The following is a 20,482-nucleotide window of genomic DNA, read 5'->3' as shown; positions in this document are numbered from 1 at the left end:
GTTCCAAATGTAGAAGTGTGAATGCATAATAAGACACATGCAGAGATATTCATGGGCCCCTGATGGAGTTCTAAAAGTTTGCCTTCAGTTTTAAGCTGTCTTGTACATAAAGCTACATAGATCCGTTATTCCTCCATTTATCGGAATCCAAGAGTTACCCAAGTTCACAACTTTCGTTTTTCCCCTTTCTCTTACCTAAGTAATTATGTTTCTCTTCATTTAAATTTTTTTTAAAAAAATTACAGTCTTTTGTTGCCAGATATATACCAATGCCACATGAAACAGGGGATATTCCAGTTCAACAGATGTATTTCTATAGGCAAAATCACTGAACAACCAGTTCCTTAAAAGAATATTACAGAAATCATTCAATAAACCCTTGTAAAGTAATTGTAAACCTTGAATGAATTATAGAAACAGGAAGAACACCTACCACTCCTCGTCTCATCATATGGATAATTGGCCACAAGGTCTCCTCCGTGAAGATTGGCAGAGAGCACAAAAGGAATATCCATAATCCAATGAATGACAGCCTTCGTCTCAGGAGCAAGCTATATTAAAGATTAGAGGTTAAAAGGATTCTAAATGTGGCAGTCGTTGGTGGGGTCACTTGACAGAAAAGACATATAAAAGGTAAGAACAATGACAACTGAAATCTTGTCATATTCCAAGCACTCTGTGATTGTTTTCATAGAAAAAAGAAAAGAGGAGCATTCCTCATCTCTATCTTTCTCAGACTTATAATAAAAAATATTTCTATTTCCTTAAAAGTTCTATTTAAAAGCTGCCAGTTTTCTTTCTTTGTAACTTGAAAAACAGCATACAAATCATTTACAAATTTGGGTACATCTCCATCTGAACTTGTTAATAATAATGATAAGACAAGGAGAAAAGAAAATAGCTGAGCCAAACAAGGTTCTTCTTTATGGTGGTTCAACTCAAGAAAGGTGGTAGATTTTCTTTCTGAGTTTTGTATACTATTTCTCCAATTCCCTTCAACAACTTCAACATTTTTCCTATAAAAAAATTAAATCGGGTCTTTTTCAGATTTCACCACCAAATAATGTACTTTGGGATGATCATCTCAAATTTATTTTTTTCTTTTTTTTTTAATATAAATTTAAGACAACAGCAATTTAGGAATTCATGTGGTCTTTTGAAAGATTCACAGCCCCTCTTACCTTGGAAGCAAAACAAAGGAGGAAAGAAATCTACACCAAAGAATTAATCTGAGCCAAAAGCTTGACACTTTTATGTGATGTGTTTTTAATAGCAACTAGGAAGACTCTCAAACTCCCAATTACCTTTTTTATTTGATTCCCACCCCGCTCCCCCCGCCCCACTGGAAATATGGTTCACATTGTTCTTAGGGACAGAATATCTAAAAACCACTGGATTATATACTTCACATGGGTGAGTTCTATGTTATGTAAATCATATGTTAATAAACCTGCTTTTTAAAAAGAGAAAAAGAAAAAATAATACAGTCCTGAGTACACAAAATAGTATGTGACTACTAGATTTTTGCCTACTGTTAGTTCCTATACAGAGACTATTTCTTACATATACTGTATACACTGTTCATGTTACTAAATGTTCAAAAACAAACAAACTCCACAATTTGATCAGTTAAACTTAATTTCTCTTTGACTATTAATAGAGTCTTTTAGGCTGACTAAATGCTGAACTATCCTCAGTACTGTAATCACATATTTAACTAATCCATAGAGGTGGCTTTGGAGCACCCCTAAATGGGGCTGGTTAAGCCAGTCCTTAACAGAATCTAAAGCCAAATATAACCTATTTTTTAAACTTTCATTGAGAGACTATAACTATAGTTCAAATGTTATGCTCTATAATTATATAGCTTGGCTCTTAAAATATATCAAAGCCATGTTTATTCTATATTCTTCACAACTCTAGCCACTAAAGGCAAGTATTTAATATAATTATTTGATGTAATCATTGTTTGGATGCAATCCAAGCCAAGGCCCATATACTGAGCCTAGACAATGGTGGACATAACCAGACTGAAGACCTCGAGGGCAGATGAGAAATGATTCAGCAGGAGGAACTCCAGGGAACAGAAGGGACCCTGTGCTCAGAGAGGTTCAGAAGAGCAAAGAGAGCATCTGGAGGACTTGGTAAAAATGTATGTTCCTTTCCATAACTCAACCCCATTGCATATATACCCCAGACTTCCTGATTCAACATTCACAGGAATCTGAATTTTTTAATTGACATATAGTTGATGTACAATATTACATGAGTTTCAGGTATACAGCATAGTGATTTTCAATTTTTAAAGGTTATATTCCATTTATAGTTATTATAAAATACTGGCTATATTCCCTGTGCTGTACAATATATCCGTGTGGCTTATTTATTTTATTCATAGTAGTTTGACCCTCGTAATCCCCTACCCCTATCTATCTCTTCCCCTTCCCCCTCCCCCTCCACACTGGTAACCACTAGTTCTCTATATCTGTGAGTCTCCTCCTTTTTCTTATAGTCACTAGTCTGTTTTATATTTTAGATTTCACAAATAGGTGATACCATACAGTATTTATCTATCTATGCCTGATTTAGTCCACTTAATACTGTCCATATCCATCCATGTTGTTGTAAATGGCAACATTTTACTCTTTTTTATGGTTGAGTAGTTTTCCATTATGTGTGTATGTATGTGTGTGCTTCTTTATCTAGTATCTGTTGCTTCCATATCTTGACTACTGTAAATAAAGAATCTGCCTTTTTAATCCTTCATTCCTACAACTCTATAGTTTTAAAACCACTTTAATGATACAGCATCTACCACTCTAATGATACAGCATCTTCCCTCATAGCTCAGTTGGCAAAGAATCCGCCTGCAATGCAGGAGATCTGGATTCGACCCCTGGGTTGGGACAATCCCCTGGGGAAAGGAAAGTCTACCCGCTCCAATATTCTGGCCTGGAGAATTCCATGGGCTATATAGTCCATGGGGTCACAAAGAGTGAGACCTGACTAAGCAACTTTCACCTTCTAATGATACAGAGAAGAGACTGATGGTTGCCAGAAGCAAATTAAAAACTTTGGATTATAAAATAAATCCTAGACATGTAATGTATAGCATGGATAATATAGTTAATAATACTGTATTGTATACTTGAAAGTTGCTAAGAGAAAATATCTTAAAAGTTCTCATTACAAACAAGAAAAAAAAAGTGTAACTATGTATGGTGATAAATGTTAACTAGATTGTTATACAATCATCTCACAATATATACAAATATCAAATCAATATGTTGTATGCTTCAAATTAAATAATGTTATAAATTAATTATATCTATAGGTATGTATCTGTATCCATACCTATCTATATCTATAGATATATATAAACACAGAACCTACATACCTACATTTGAGCTATTTCAAATCCTAAAAGATGATGCTGTGAAAGTGCTGCACTCAGTATGCCAGCAAATTGGGAAAACTCAGCAGTGGCCACAGGACTGGAAAAGGTCAGCTTTCAGTCCAATCCTTAAGAAAGGCAATGCCAAAGAATGCTTAAACTACCACACAATTGCACTCATCTCACATGCTAGTAAAGTAATGCTCAAAATTTTCCAAGCCAGGTTTCAACAGTATGTGAACCAAACCATGAACTTCCAGATGTTCAAGCTCATATTAGAAAAGGCAGAGCAACCAGAGATCAAACTGCCAACATCTGCTGGATCATCAAAAAAGCAAGAGAGTTCCAGAAAAACATTTACTTCTGCTTTATTGACTATGTCAAAGCCTTTGACTGTCTGGATCACAATAAACTGTGGAAAATTCTGAAAGAGATGGGAATACCAGACCACCTGACCTGCCTCCTGAGAAATCTGTATGCAGTTCAGGAAGGAACAGTTAGAACTGGACATGGAACAACAGACTGGTTCCAAATTGGGAAAGGAGTACCTCAAAGCTATATATCATCATCCGGCTTATTTAACTTATATACATCATGAGAAATGCTGGGCTGGAGGAAGAACAAGCTGGAATCAAGATTTCTGGGAGAAATATCAATAACCTCAGATATGCAGATGACACCACCGTTATGGCAGAAAGTGAAGAACTAAAGAGCCTCTTCATGAAAGTGAAAGAGGAGAGTGAAAAAGTTGGCTTAAAGCTCAACATTCAGAAAACGAAGATCATGGCATGCAGTCCCATCACTTCATGGCAAATAGATGGGGAGACAGTGGAAACAGTGAGAGACTTCATTTTTTTGGGCTCCAAAATCACTGCAGATGGTGACCGAAGCCATGAAATTAAAAGACGTTTACTCCTTGTAAGGAAAGTTATGACCAACCTAGATAGCATATTCAAAAGCAGAGACATGACTTTGCCAAAAAAGATCTGTCTAGTCAAGGCTATGGTTTTTCCAGTGGTCATGTATGGATGTGAGAGTTGGACCGTAAAGAAAGCTGAGCACCGAAGAACTGATGCTTTTGAACTGTGGTGCCGGAGAAGACTCCTGACAGTCCTTGGACTACAAGGAGACCCAACCAGTCTATCCTAAAGGAAATCAGTCCTGAATGTTCACTGGAAGGACTGATGTTGAAGCTGAAACTCCAATACTTTGGCCACCTGATGGGAAGATCTGATTTATTTGAAAAGACCCTGATGCTGGGAAAGATTGACGGCAGGAGGAGAAGGGGACGACAGAGGATGAAATGGTTGGATGGCATCACTGACCCAATGGACATGAGTTTGAGTAAACTCTGGGAGATGGTGATGTACAGGGAGACCTGGAGTGCTTCATGCCATGGCATTGCAAAGAGTTGGACATAACTGAGAGACTGAACTGAACTGGACATACCTACAAAGCATTAAAAGGCTAAGAGTGAAGTGAGAAAGGGGTGATGTGTAATAACATTAATGAAATGCCTACTATGTATCTTGTACTGGGCCATATCAAAACACTGTCTAAGCCTAATTAACAAAGATGGAAAAAGGAGATAAGGCAGACATGGGCAATATCATCCATGATTAAAGCCGATTTACTGAAGATTTAGTAAAATATAAACAAATCTTGCTTCTGTTCCTGAAAAGAGTTCAAAACTTATTTTTTATATGTTTCTCTTTTTATTACCTTTATAATACCCAGGAAAGGTATTGGCAAAGAGACTTTTTAAAATAAAAGCTCTAATTTTTTTTGAGTTTCATGAACATGCATCTTTTTAAAGTATTTCTTAAACTAGATATATGAAAATATCTAATATAAAACTTACAGAAATATTATATAGGTTCCATTGGGGAAAAGGATGGCAGTGCTGGCTGAAAATGACAGCATTTTCACTAAAACTGTTAATCTAATATCCTGTCAACATGAGTTTATTTCATGATTGTTCTATGATTGGTAACAATAATTCTTTTTCTCGTTGCTTAGTTTCTTTTTTTTATACAATAGTATAAGATGTTTATCAGTTTTCATAAGCAATAGACAAAAAGTAAAAGATAATTACAATTGCAAGCCATAATAGTAACATGATTAACTTAACAATGTAAAATAATTACATACAATTTTGGGGTCAAGTAGAGTGATGTGGTAAGTGGAAGTGCACACATGCACATGTTTTCATCCACCTAGTCAATCTATGTTTTTTGGCTGGTGCATTTAACCCATTTACATTTAAAGTAATTATTAATATACATGATACTGTTGCCATTTTATTAATTGTTTGGGGTTTATTTTCTGTAGGTCTTTTCCTTCTCTTGTGTTTCCTGCCCAGAGAAGTTCCTTTAGCATTTGTTTTCAAGTTGGTCTGGTGGTGCCTCATTCTCTTAACCTTTGCTTGTCTGGAAAGCTTTTGATTTCTCTATCAACTCTGAAGGAGAGTTTTGCTGGGTAGAGTATTCTTGGTTGTAGGTTCTTCCCTTTCATCAGTTTAAATGTATCATGCCATTTCCTCTGGCTTGTAGAGTTTCTGTTGAGACATCAGCCTGATGTGAGTTCCTTTACGTTATTTGTTGTTTTTCCCTTGTTGCTTTCAATATGTTATCTTTGTCTTTAATTTTTGTTAATTTGATCACTATGTGCTTTGATGTGTTCCTCCATGGGTTTATCCTGCCTGGGACTCTCTGTGTTTCCTGGACTTGGTTGACTAGTTCCTTCCCTATGGTAGGGAAGTTTTCAGTTATTATGTCTTCAAATATATTCTCAGGACCTTTCTCTCTCTCTTCTCCTTTTGGGACTTCTGTAATGCAAACATTGCTGCATTTAATATTGTCCCATAGGTCTCTCAGGCTGTCTTCATTTCTTTTCATTCTTTTTTCTATATTCTGTTCTGTGGCAGTGATTTCCACCATTTTGTCCCCAAGGTCATTTATCTTTCTGCCTCAGTTATTCTGTTATTGCTTCCTTCACATCTTCTCCATTGTTTTCCCAAGATCCTAGACCATCTTCATTATTCATTACTCTGAATTGTTTCTCTGGAAGGTTGCCTGTCCCCACTCCAGTTAGTTATCTTTCGGGGGTTTTATCTTCTCCCTTCATCTGGGACATAACTTTCTGCTTTTTCATCATGATTCAGTTCAGTTCAGTTCAGTTCAGTCACTCAGTCGTGTCCAGCTATTTGTGACCCTGTGAATTGCAGCACACCAGGCCTCCCTGTCCATCACCAACTCCCAGAGTTCACTCACACTCACGTCTATCGAGTTGGTGATGCCATCCAGCCATCTCATCCTCTGTCATCCCCTTTTCCTCCTGCCCCCAATCCATCCCAGCATCAGAGTCTTTTCCAATGAGTCAGCTCTTCGCATGAGGTGGCCTAAGTACTGGAGTTTCAGCTTTAGCATCATTCCTTCCAAAGAATACCCATGACTGATCTCCTTTAGAATGGACTGGTTGGATCTCCTTGCAGTCCAAGGGACTCTCAAGAGTCTTCTCCCACACCACAGTTCAAAAGCATCAGTTCTTCGGCTCTCAGCTTTCTTCATAGTCCAACTCTCACTACCATACATGACCACTGGAAAAACCATAGCCTTGACTAGATGGACCATTGTTGGCAAAGTAATGTCTCTGCTTTTCAATATGCTATCTAGGTTGGTCATAACTTTTCTTCCAAGGAGTAAGCGTCTATTAATTTCATGGCTGCAGTCACCATCTGTAGTGATTTTGGAGCCCCTCCAAATAAAGTCTGACACTGTTTCCACTGTTTCCCCATCTATTTCCCATGAAGTGACGGGATCAGATGCCATGATCTTTGTTTTCTGAATGTGGAGCTTTAAGCCAACTTTTTCACTCTCCTCTTTCACTTTCATCAAGAGGCTTTTCAGTTCCTCTTCACTTTCTGCCATAAGGGTGGTGTCATCTGCATATCTGAGGTTATTGATGTTTCTTCAAGCAATCTTGATTCCAGCTTGTGCTTCTTCCAGTCCAGTGTTTCTCATGATGTACTCTGTATATAAGTTAAATAAGCAGGGTGACAATATACAGCCTTGATGTACTCCTTTTCCTATTTGGAACCCGTCTGTTGTTCCATGTCCAGTTCTAACTGTTGCTTCCTGACCTGCATATAGGTTTCTCAAGAGACAGGTCAGGTGGTCTGGCATTCCCATCTCTTTCAGAATTTTCCACAGTTTATTGTGATCCACACAGTCAAAGGCTTTGGCATAGTCAATAAAGCAGAAATAGATGTTTTTCTGGAACTCTCTTACTGTTTCCATGATCCAGCGGATGTTGGCAATTTGATCTCTGGTTCCTCTGCCTTTTCTATCATGATTAGCTTTCTGTAATGTGGTTTTTGTTTTAGCTGCTATGAGACTGTGGTTCTTCTTGCTTCTTCTGTATGCCTTCTGATGGAAGAGGCTAAGAGGCTTGTGTATGGTTCCTGATGGGAGGGACTGGTAGTGGGAAAAACTGGGTCTTGCTCTGGTGGGCAGGGCCTTGCTCAGTAAAGCTTTAATCCAATTATCTGCTTATGGGTGTGGTTGCACTCCCTCCCTGATAGTTGTTTGGCCTGAGCAACCCAGCCCTGGGGTCTATGGGCTCTATGGTAGAGTTAATGGTGACCTCCAAGAGGGCTTTCATCAAGGAAGACCATCCCAGACTACTGCTGCCAGTGTCCTAGTCCCTGTGGTGAGCCCCTGCTGACCCACACCTCCACAGGAAACCCTTCATTTTGGTTCAGTCTTCTGTGAAGTCACTGTTCCTTTCCTCTGGGTCTTGGTGTGCACAGGATTTTTATTTGTGCCCTCCAAAACTGAAGTTTCTGTTTCCCCCAGTCCTGTGGAAGTCCTATAGTCAAATCCTACTGGCCCTCAAGGTCAAGTTCCTTGGGAATTCCTAGTCCCTTTGTTGGATCCCCAGGCAGGGAAGCCTGATGTGGGGTTCAGAATCTTCACAACCGTGAGAGAACTTCTTTGGTATTATTGTTCTCCAGTTTGCAGGTCATCCACCAGCAGGTATGGAATTTGATTTTATCATGATTGCACCCCTTCTATCATTTCTCTGTGGTCTCTTCTTTGTCTTTAGATGTGGAGTATCCTTTTGTGGTGGGTTCCAGTGTCCTCCTATTGATGGTCATTCAACAGCTAGTTGTGATTTTAATGCTCTCACAGAAGAAGATGCTCTCATTTCTTAGTTGTAACAGACAGCATGGGCAATGGGGAAAATTTGGGAAGATAGCCACACTAAGCTTCCAGAACAATTTTTCATTTCTGTCTTATGCCATGTCACACAGGACTATCCTCTTTTCCCTTCTGATTACCCCTGACCTTTTCTTTTCTAGCCTTCCCTTCTCCCAGGAAAATTGGTTTAGGAGCAGAAAAAATGAAGACCTGTGACTCAGAGGCAAGAGCGTTTAAGTCACCCATTTATCATGTTCTGCCAAAATCCTTGGCCCCAGGCAGCCCTTTCAAAGACTGATCCCCATTTATAGACTCAGTCCAGGTTTCTAGGATGAATTCTAAATATAGACAGGAAAATTTTAAGAATTTTATACAAATAATCTGAGACTCTTTCTCCTGGATCTTCTAACAAGTATCCCAGCCATGTGCTGAGTGCATGTCTGGAGCTCCAGCAGCCGGTTTTCAGATGTTGTGATATGCTTGCCAGGCTGGATTGAACTCATTCATAATAGGCTTTAAGCCTACTATATGTTAGATTAAAATAGGAATTCTAATTCCTGTAATCAAGGGACTGAAATCTAAAATCCAAAAGAAAAACAGCTATATAAACAAGTAGTATGACATATGACATATGTCATATGACATATATATGACATATATAAAGTTCTATATAACTATAAACACCAGGCTGGAAGTATATATAAAGAACATAAAGGCAGGCTTAACAGAATGTCTGGAAGAGCAGAGAAAGGCTTCACAGAGGAGGTGATATGGAAGGGAAGTGAAAAGCACTGTAAACAGCTGGAATAAGCACACATATGAAGATATAAAGTTATTAGAAGATGGTACATTTAAGGAGTACATGGCATATCAAAGCCAGATTAAGGAGTGGCTGAGCTGGCAGCTGCTAGGGGCCAAGGGAAATTTGAATGGTCCTGGAGTTATAATAAAATGGCTGTCCTTTCCAATCTCTCACTTAGAAAGGTACTAGAAGAAGTTGATAAGTAAGAGTGGAATTGCCAGGAAAGACACAAGAGGCAGAGGGACCAGTAGTCCTCGCCATTCCTCCACAATGGGCTCACCTCCCCTCCATGGAACTAAAAACAGCATTCAAACAGTATAAGCTTCAAACTCAATGTTTAGTGGGTGGGTGTGTGTCCATTTGACCCTGTGGTCCATAATAAAGCACTGAGAAACAATGCCGACACAGTAGTAAGAATTCTAGATCCTGGCCTCAAGCCCTTCATATGTACTAACTCACTCAATCCTCTCAAATGCATAGATACTCTATGCAATAGATACTACAATTATCTCCATATTTCAAATGAAGACAAAGAAGCACACAGTGGTTAAATAACTTTCTAAAACTCATACAGCAAGGACAGAACCAACATTTGAACCAAGGTGGCTGCCTCCAGAATCTTCACACTAAATCATCACAGTGGCCTCACATTTTGAGTTTTTACTTTATTCTTTGGAGCAATGGAGACCTGAGAAGTTTAGAGTTTTTAACCAATAGAGCATTTATTTCTGTATGAAAATCACTCCGGAGGAATTTGAGAAGACTGAAAGGAGTTGGGAGAGGCTGAACCCAAAACAAGGATGGGGGTTACTTTCCTCATCAGAACAGAAGACCATAGGGCCTGAGTTTTCAGAGAAGAGAGAGGCTGAGAGTGTCACCAAGATCTGGTAACATGTGTAGGGAGTGGTGACAGACAGAAAATTCAAGGTCTTGATGATCGAGCAAATGAGAGAATAGTGTTTACTCAGGAAAAAATTTATTTCTGGCCATGCTAAGTTTGAAGCCCTAGATGTCACCACATAAAGGGACTGAGTAAGTAAAGAGATCTGGTAGAATCTGTATGATCAACAACACACTGAAGGTACAGAAGAGGATAGAAACCCAGGGAGAGAAATAAGGGTAGCAAATGGGACCCTAAAGGCCAGTGTTTAAGCCAAGGCAGAAGAAGCAGGGAAAGAAACTCAGAAGTGATTTAAAAGGTACTAGAAGAGGTAGAAGAAAGTAGAGTTGTGCAAAGCAGGAGAAAGTTCTGGAAAAGAAGAAAAAGTCAACAGTGTAAAATGCTGTAGGAGAAGCAAATCAAATGTGCTGATAGTGTTAGTCGCTCAGTCGTGCCTGACTCTTTGTGACCCCTTGGACTGCAGCCTGCAGTCCATGAGATTTTCCTGGCAAGGATACTGGAGTGGGTTGCCATTTCCTTCTTCAGGGGATCTTCCCAACCCAGGGTTCGAACCCAGATCTCCTACACTGCAGGCAGATTCTTTACTGACGGAGCTTCGCTCGGCAGCTCGGCTCCCAGGCCGCAGTCCTGCGTGGTCTCCCCCTTCGCCGGAACCACCTCAGCATCGGCGGCAGCCATGGCCCAGGCCCGCAGCATGGCCCCACTGCTCCCGCGCGCCCTTGTGCTGATAAAGGGCTCCTAAATAGGCCAAAAACACTTTCTAGACAACTGGGTTCCTCCCTCCTTCCCTTATTGTTACATTCAATGTCATAAATTCATGACCAATTCTAGTGGCAGGACTAGTTTCCAGGCCCCAGGCCCCCAGCCTTGACTTTCACAGCCACAGGGACGTGTCCCATACAAGCATTCATGACACTTCTGCATCCTTCATTGTTATGAAGATAATAGATGTATTTCCTTAGGCTGGAGGAACAGAACCCAAGAAAACCATACATGTTCTCTACCTTTGTGTTTTGATCCACAATTTTCTTCAGATTTTTCAACAGATGATTATTTGGACCACCTTCTTTCTCATTAATATAAACTATTCTGTCCAGGTCGGGAAAGTTCCGGTTCAGATCTATTCCCTGGGCATTGCTTCGACCCACGAACCAGTCCTTCAGCTCACCAAGCTAGAAAAAAAAATCAGAGGAAAATCATCAGTTATTTATTGTTAATGTTATCATTTATTTAAGGTCTTCATTAATGGCTTTTAAAATAATTTATAAGACTATTCATTTCAACAATATCCTCCTACAGTGACATTTTATTATCTAACTGATACACACATGAAAGTATCGGGTTTAAAGCATTTTTTATGGATATTTTCAAAACATTCTCAATGAACAATATTTTAAATGTTAATTATATATACAAGATATTCAACATCAAACTGCATATATGTTAGCTATTAATGTAGATGGCATGCCTCACAGCACACTACTCATTACTTTGTTTAAGTAAAATGCTCACTGTCTCTGAAAACCACAGCAATCTACTTACAAATATTTGAAAGAATAAATTACTAAAGAAGGTTGGGCACTTAAAATGAGTTTAACATGAATTATTTACATATTACCTCTCTCTTATAGTCTTAATGAAAAAGTGTAAGCTCTGTAACTTTTGTTTCAACTTTGTAAATTGAAAATTTTCTGCTTAATTCTAAAAACTTCATTTCACCAATGATATAATCCAGGAACTTAACAAATTTCTAGAATATTCAGTTATATTCCATTTTTGTTTTACTATTAATACTAAATCTCTAACACAGAGATAATGCACATATTCTTAAAGTCAGGTAAGTTCAGATAGCTTAGACTGTGAGGAATTGAAATCTATAAGACAAAAAATAGCAATGACAGTTTTTTGTCCATCCTGACAGTCCTAAATATCACTTTAAAATAGTCAGTAATTTAATTCTGTATGTACTAGAATATACTAGAATTTTTCTCTTCATAACTTTAGAAATTATATCAACATTGTACTTACAGAAATTCACTGTTTGGGTTTTTTACAAGGTCAAATGGTAATTGGATCTTTTATTTTTAATGTACAAAACAAATTCTTAGCTATAGATTAACATACTAAATATATACTTTAATATGTTCCCATTAAACACAAAAATTATTTCAAACTGTAGAAAACAACAAATAAAATGTCCTGCATTCCTGTCCAAACAAAAAGGGAGCACACATAATTATGAAAACATAATTACTACCCAGTTTCTCTAACAGTTAAAATTTACTAAATTAGTTTTTTATTTATGTTAGGAAGGCTTTGTTCTGTTTATTTGTTTTTTTTTTTTTTTTTTTTACTTTATGGATCATGTATATCAATAGATAAGAATAGGATTAAGCATCCATAAAACATTATCTAGCCAAAAATCCTTGATTTCAGTAGATGGCAATATAATATCATCTAATTTAGAAACAGCAATGGCATCACTCTTCAATACATGGGAGTAGATAGCTGTCAAACTTCTGGATTTTTAGAAAGAAAGTTACCTAGTGACAAACATGAATGAATAAATATGATTCATTTAACAACAATAACCAAAAAATTAAATATTGACTTATAAAATTCTCATTTGGAATTTCTATGGAAGAAACCCTCACCCATCATTCCTTACCTTCTGAACTTTTTTCTTACCCAGAAACAGAACACCATATCACTTATATTCAGCCTTGCACTCTCTGTAAGCTTCATGTGAGCATATATTCCTTGACTATAAGTATATATGTACAAACCTTAAAAAAAAATTCATGCTCTGCTGTGATCTGACCCACACCCACCTGAGATGCTGCCTTTTCAAAGCCATCAGGGTTCAGAGAAGGCATGATGTGGATTCGGGTGTTGTGGATCAGCTGGACAATTGTCTCATTCCCTTTTTGGTACTCATTGCACAGGTACTGGGCCAGAAAAATGAGCAGCTCCCGTCCGACAGCTTCATTGCCATGCATATTCCCGATGTATTTAAATTCAGGCTCACCTAAAAGCCCAAAAATAAATAATATAGAAACTTTTTTCTATCATACCAAAGAGAAGGCAAATAACAGTGTAAAAAAAGTTGTACAGTTACTAACTTATTACACAAAGAATAAAACTTCTTTGCCCTCCACAGTTGATGTCTAAGAAATCTAATCTAAACACAAAATACTTAACATTTCCCTTCCATCTTTTGAGTTCTCTCTTCCCAATCTCCCACTTATTGTACACTGAATTTTGACCCCCAAAATCAAAAGTCTAAATCCTAAGTTTGAATGTAATTGTATCTGGAGATATGACCCTTAATGAGGTAATTAAGGTTAAATGAGGTCATAACCCAGAAGGACTACTGCCCTTATAAGAAAATGAAGATAGAGATAGCATAAGCAAGAAGAGCTACAATCCTAGAGCCTGCAAAATTAAAGCAACAATCACAGAAAGTTAGACAAAATGAAAATGCAGCGGACTATGTCCTAGATGAAGGAACAAGATAAAATCCCCAGAAAAACAACTAAATGAAGTGGAGATAGGCAAACTTCCAAAAAAAAAAAAACAAATTTTTTTTTCAGAATAATTATAGTGAACATGATCCAGGATCTCGGAAAAAGAATGGAGGCAAAGACTGAGAAGATGCAAGAAAAAGTTAACAAAGACCCAGAAGAACTAAAGAACAAAGAGAGATGAACAATACAATAACTGAAATGAAAAATATACTAGAAGGAATCAATAGCAGAATAACTGAGACAAATGAGCAGATAAGTGACCTGGAAGAAAGAATGGTGGAAATCACACTGAAGAACAGAATAAAGAAAAAAGAATGAAAAGAAATGAAGATAGCTTAAGAGACCTCTGGAACAACATTAAATTCACCAACATTCACATTATAGGGGTCCCAGAAGGAGAAAAGAGAGAGAGGACATGAGAAAATATTTGAAGTCATGAGAGCTGAAAACTTCCCTAATATGGAAAAGGAAGCAGTCAACCAAGTCCAGCAAGCACAGAGAATCCCACACAGGATAAACACAAGGAGAAACATATTGAGACACATACTAATCAAATTGACAAAAACTAAGACAAAGAAAAAATATTAAAAGTAACAAGGGAAAAACGAAAAATAACTCACAAGGAAACTCCCATAGGGCCATCAACTAATTCTCAGCAGAAACGATGCAAGCTGAAAGGAGTGTCATGATATATGTAAAGGTGTGAAAGGGAAGAATATATAACCAAGAAAACTCTACTCAGTGAGAATCTCATTCAGATTTGATGGAGACATAAAAAGCTTTACACACAACTAAAAGCTAAGAGAACTCAGCATCACCAGACCAATTTTACAACAAATGCTAAAGGACTTCTCTAGGCAGAAAAGAGAATAGCAATTCTAAGGAAAAATAATTCTACACATTCAGTTCAGTACAGTTCATTCTGTCATGTCCGACTATTTGTGACTCCACGGACTGCAGCACAACAGGCTTCCTTGTTCTTCAGCACCTCCCAGAACATGCACAAACTAATGTCCATCGACTTGATGATGCCATCCAACCATCTCATCCTCTATTGTCCCCTTCTCTTCCTGTCTTCAATCTTTCCCAGGATCAACGTCTTTTCCAATGAGTCAGCTCTTCTCATCAAGTGGCCAAAGTATTGGAGCTTCAGCTTCAGCATCAGTTTTTCCAATGAATATTCAGGGCTGATTTCCTTTACGTTTGACTGGTTTGATCTTCTTGCAGTCCAAGGGACTCTCAAGAGTCTTCTACAGTGCCACAGCTCAAAAGCATAAAAAAACTCAGCTTTCTTTATGGTCCAACTCTCACATACATATATGACTACTGGAAAAACCATAGCTTTGACTAGATGGACATTACTTCCTTTGTTGGAAGTAATGTCTTTGCTTTTTAATACACTGTCTAGGTTTGTCATAGCTTTTCTTCAAAGGAGCAAGCATCTTTCAATTTCATGGCTGCAGTCACCATCTGCAGTGATTTTGGAGCCCAAGAAAATAAAGTCTTTCACTGTTTCCATTGTTTCCTTATTTGCCATAAAGTGATGGGACCAGATGCCATGATATTTGCTTTTGAATGTTGAGTTTTAAGCCAGCTTTTTTCATGCTCCCCTTTCATTTTCATCAAGAGGTTCTTTAGTTCCTCTTGCTTTCTACCATAAGATTGGTGTCATCTGCATATCTGAAGTTATTGATATTTTTCCCACCAATTTTGATTCCAGGGTGTGCTTCATCCAGCCCAGCATTTCGCATGATGCACTCTGCATACAAGTTAAGTAAGCAGGATGATAATATACAGCCTCAAAATACCCCCTTTCTCAATTTGGAACCAGTCTGTTCTTCCATGTCCCATTTTAACTGTTGCTTCTTGACTGGCATACAAATTTCTCAGGAGGCAGGTAAAGTGGTCTGTATTCCCATCTCTTGAAGAATTTTCTACAGTTTGTTGTGATCCACGCAGTCACAGTCTTTGGTGTAATCAATAAAGCAGAAGTAGGTGTTTTTCTGGACTCTCTTGCTTTGTCTATGGTCCAAAGGATGTTGGAAATTTGATCTCTGGTTTTTCTGCCTTTTCTAAATCCAGCTTCAACATCTGGAAGTTCTCAGTTCACATACTGTTGAAACCTAGCTTGGAGAATTTTGAGCATTACTTTGCTAGTGTGTGAGAAGAGTACAATTGCATGGTAGTTGGAACATTCCTTAGCATTGCCTTTCTTTGGGATTGGAAGGAAAATTGACCTTTTCCAGTCCTGTGGCCACTGCTGAGTTTTCCAAATTTGCTGGTATATTGAGTGCAGCACTTTCACGCATCATCTTTGAGGGTTTTAAATAGCTCAACTGGAATTCCATCACCTCCAGTAGCTTTGTTTGTAGTGATGCTTCCTAAGGCCCACTTGTTTGCATTCCAGGATGTCTGGCTCTAGGTGAGTAATCGCACCATCATAGTTATCTGGGTCATGAAGATCTTTTTTGTATAGTTCTTTGGTGTATTCTTGCCACCTTTTCTTAATATTTTCTGCTTCTATTAGGTCCATATAGTTTCTGTTCTTTATTGTGCCCATCTGTACATGAAATATTCCCTTGGTATCTAATTTTCTTGAAGAGATCTCTAGTCTTTCCCATTCTGTTGTTTTCCTCTATTTCTTTTCTTGATCACTTTGGAAGACTTTCTTATATCTCCTTGCTATTCTTTGGAACTCTGACTGTTTCCCTGTTGAACAGTTCTATGATGACCTACAAGACCTTCTAGCATTAACACCAAAAAAAAAAAAAAGATGTCCTTTTCATCATAGGGGACTAGAATACAAAAGTAAGAAATCAAGAAATACCTGGAGTAACAGGCAAGTTTGGCCTTGGAGTACAAAATGAAGCAGGGGAAAGGCTAACAGAATTTTGCAAAGAGAAAGCACTGGTCGTAGCAAGAGACGACTTTATCCTTGGACTTCACCAGATGGTCAATACCAAAATCAGATTGATTATATTCTTTGGAGCCAAAGATGGAGAAGCTCTATACAGTCAGAAAAAACAAGACTGGGCGCTGACTGTGGCTCAGATCATGAACTCCTTATCGCAAAATTCAGACTTAAAGAAAGTGGGGAAAACCACTAGATCATTCAGGTATGACCTAAATCAAATCCTTTACAATTATACAGTGGAAGTAACAAATAGATTGAAGGGATTAGATTTGATATACAGAGTGCCTGAAGAACTATAGACAGAGGTTCTACACATTCAAACTATTATATCAAAACCTCATGGGAACAGGAAAGCTACAACAGATATACACACACAAAAGAAAAAGCAATGCAAACACAAAAATAAAGATGGTAATCAAACCACAAGAGATAAGAACCAAAAAACAAATCCAAAACATTAAGCAAATGGCAATAAGAATACACATCTCAATAATTACCTTAAATATAAATGTACTAAATGCACCAAACAGAAGACATAGACTGGTTGCGTGGATTTAAAAAACAATATCTTTATATATGCTTTCTATAAAAGACCTACCTCAGACCTAGGGACACATACAAACTGAACATGAGGGGATGGAAGAAGGTATTCCATGTAAATGGATATCAAATGAAAGCTGGAAAATCAATATTCATAGCAGAGAAAATAGACTTTAAAACAAAAACTGTTACAAGAGACAAAAAGGGACACCACATAATGATCAAGGGATCAATCTAAGAAGATTTAACAATTGTAAGTATACATGCACACATCATAGAAGCATCTCAATATATAAGGCAAATAAGAACAGCCATAAAGGGAGAAATTAACAGTAACACAATAATAGTGAGGGAAGTCAGCACCCAATTTTCATCAATGGGTAGATCATCCAAACAGAAAATCAATAAGAAAACACAGGTTTTAAATGACAAATTAGACCAGATGGACCTAATTGTTATTTATAGAGCATTCCACCCAAAAGCAGCAGATTACACATTCTTTTCAAGTGCACATGGAACATTCTCCAGGACTGACCACATGCTAGACCACATAGCAAGCCTTAAAATTTAAGAAAACTGCAATCATATCAAGCATCTTTTCTGATCACAACACTATGAGATTAGAAATAAACTATAGGAAAAAAATTAAAAAAAAACACACACAAACAATCAGGGCTCAACAATATTCTACTAAACAACCAATGGATCACTGAATACATCAAAAAATACCTAGAGACGAATGAAGGTGAAAGCACACTGATTCAAAACCTATGGAATGCAGCAAAAGCATTCCTAAGAGGGAAGTTTACTGCAGTACAATCTTACCTCAGGAAACAAGAAAAGTCTCAAAGAAACAACTTAACCTACATCTAAAACTAGAGAAAGAAGAATAAATAAAACCTTAAGTTAGTAGAAGGAAATAAATCATAAAGATCAGAGCAGAAATAAATGAAACTGAGACCAAAAAAACAATAACAAAGATCGATGAAACTTGAAGCTGATTCTTTGAAAAGATAAAAAAGATTGATAAAACTTTAGCCAGACTCTTCAAGAAAAAAGGGAGAGGGCTCATATCAAGAAAGTTAGAAAAGAAAAAGAAGTTACAATTGAAACCATAGAAATACAAAGGATCACAAGAGACTACTACCAGCAACTGTATGCCAATTAAATGGACAACCTGAAAGAAAAATGGACAATTCTTAGAAAGATAAAGTCTCCCAAGACGGAATCAGGAAGAAATAGAAAACATGAACAGACTAATCACAACACTGAAATTGAAACTGCGGTTTAAAATTTTCCAATAAACAAAAGTCCAGGACCAGTTGGCTTCACAGTTGAACTCTATCAAACATTTAGAGAGGACTTAGCATGTATCCTTCTAAGAGGATTAACAGTCATGTAGGAAGGCCAGGGGTCCACAAGCAGCAGGAGGAAATAAACTGCAAGTGGTAGACATTTTTTTCTCTTCTAATTCTGTGCTGTCATGATGACACCTGGTTCTGCATGAATTTAACTTTTCTCAAACCTTGAGCAAACCCATGCATTTTTCTCATGGAAATATTTTTCTTAAGCGATGTTAATGAATTATGTATTTGCTTGGAAATCTGCCTTTCTTCAAGATTCATGTCAATTGTTTTATGGCCCAGGACTACTCCCCTTGTGCCAGTGCTATCTCAAAATACATGTTGTAGGTGAGGGGGCCATGTGCAACTCTTTCAGTCTTGAGACATTTCTTTTATCTGATTAGCAGCTTGCTAATGGATCTGTCTGCAGTGCAGGAGATCTGGGTTCGATCCCTGGGTTGGGAAGATCCCCTGGAGAAAGAAATAGCAACCCACTCCAGTATCCTTGCCTGGAAAAATCTCATGGACAGAGGAACCTGGTGGGCTGCAGTCCATGGGGTCGCAAAGAGTCGGACACGACTGAGCGACTAACGCTTAAAGCTAACAAGTATATAACGCTTTGCTAAGAGCTCATGTGAAGAGCTGACTCATTGGAAAAGACTCTGATGCTGGGAGGGATTGGGGGCAGGAGGAAAAGGGGACGACAGAGGATGAGATGGCTGAATGGCATCACTGACTTGATGGACGTGAGTTTGAGTGAACTCCGGGAGTTGGTGGACAGGAAGGCCTGGCGTGCTGCGATTCATAGGGTCACAAAGAGTTGGACATGACTGAGTTACTGAACTGAATTGAAGAGCTCGCAAGGGGGCACTCTTTCTGTCCCCTTCTGATGTCTATGTCAGAAGTTTTCTCTATCTCTTTTATACCTTAATAAAACTTTGCTACACAAAAGTTCCGAGTGATCAAGCCTCATCACTGCCTGTGGATCAAAATCCTCTCCTCCAGAGGCCATGAATCCTGGTGTCATTCACAGCTTGCAGCCAGAGCCTTTCACTTCTGAAAATGTTCCAGAACAACTTCAAAGGCAGAACAATTCCCAAACTCATTCTGTGAGGCCACCATCACCCTGATACCAAAACCAGATAAAGATATCACAAAAAAGAAAATTACAGGCCAATATCACTGTAAAGAATCTGCCTACAATGTAGGAGACCTGGGTTTGATTCCTGGGTTGGGGATATCTCTTGAAGGAGGGCATGGCAACCCACTCCAGTATTCTTGCCTGGAGGATCCCCAAGGACAGAGGAGCATGGCGAGCTACAGTCCATGGGGTTGCAAAGGGTCAGACACAACTGAGCAACTAAGCGCACATGCATATCACTGGTTAACATAGATGCAAAAATCCTTAACAAATATTAGAATTTTGAATCCACAATCCATTAAAAGGATCATGCACCATGACCAAGTAGAATTTATCCCAGAGATACAAGGATTTTTCAATATCAGCAAATACCACATCAACAAATTGAAGAATAAAAACCATATAATCATCTCAATAGATGTGGGGAAAGTTTTTGATAAAATTCAACAGCTATTTATGATGAAAGCTCTCCAGAAAGTTGTCATACAAGTAACATACCTCAACATAATAAAGCCCATATACAACAAACCTGCAGCTAACATCATACTCAATTGTGAAAAGCTGAAAGAATTTCCTCTAAGACCAGGGGCAAGATAAGGATGTCTACTCTCACCACTTTTATTCAACATAGTTTTGGAAGTCCTGGCTACAACAATCAGAGAAGAAAAAGAAACAAAGGAATACAAGTTGGAAAATAAGAAGTTAAACTGTCACTGTCT

The 20,482-nt window shown here is 38.0% G+C and overlaps 1 protein-coding gene across 2 annotated transcripts in view; it reads right to left on the bottom strand.

The window, feature by feature from the left end:
* CPE (carboxypeptidase E) overlaps positions 1-20,482 on the bottom strand; it is a 152,402-nt gene that overhangs the window by 38,504 nt on the left and 93,416 nt on the right. For both annotated transcript variants that reach the window (XM_019978002.2, XM_019978001.2), the window contains exons 2-4: positions 13,130-13,326; positions 11,303-11,470; positions 434-551 (exon numbers count right to left, since the gene is read on the bottom strand). In XM_019978002.2, the coding sequence (XP_019833561.2) occupies positions 434-551; positions 11,303-11,470; positions 13,130-13,326 (483 nt within the window). The remainder of the gene's footprint in view (positions 1-433; positions 552-11,302; positions 11,471-13,129; positions 13,327-20,482) is intronic.

This window comes from Bos indicus, chromosome 17 (assembly GCF_029378745.1).
Source record: "Bos indicus isolate NIAB-ARS_2022 breed Sahiwal x Tharparkar chromosome 17, NIAB-ARS_B.indTharparkar_mat_pri_1.0, whole genome shotgun sequence".
Taxonomy (NCBI): domain Eukaryota; kingdom Metazoa; phylum Chordata; class Mammalia; order Artiodactyla; family Bovidae; genus Bos; species Bos indicus.
The sequence above is the reverse complement of the archived record's forward strand: the minus strand, read 5'-3'. Positions and strand labels throughout refer to the sequence as shown.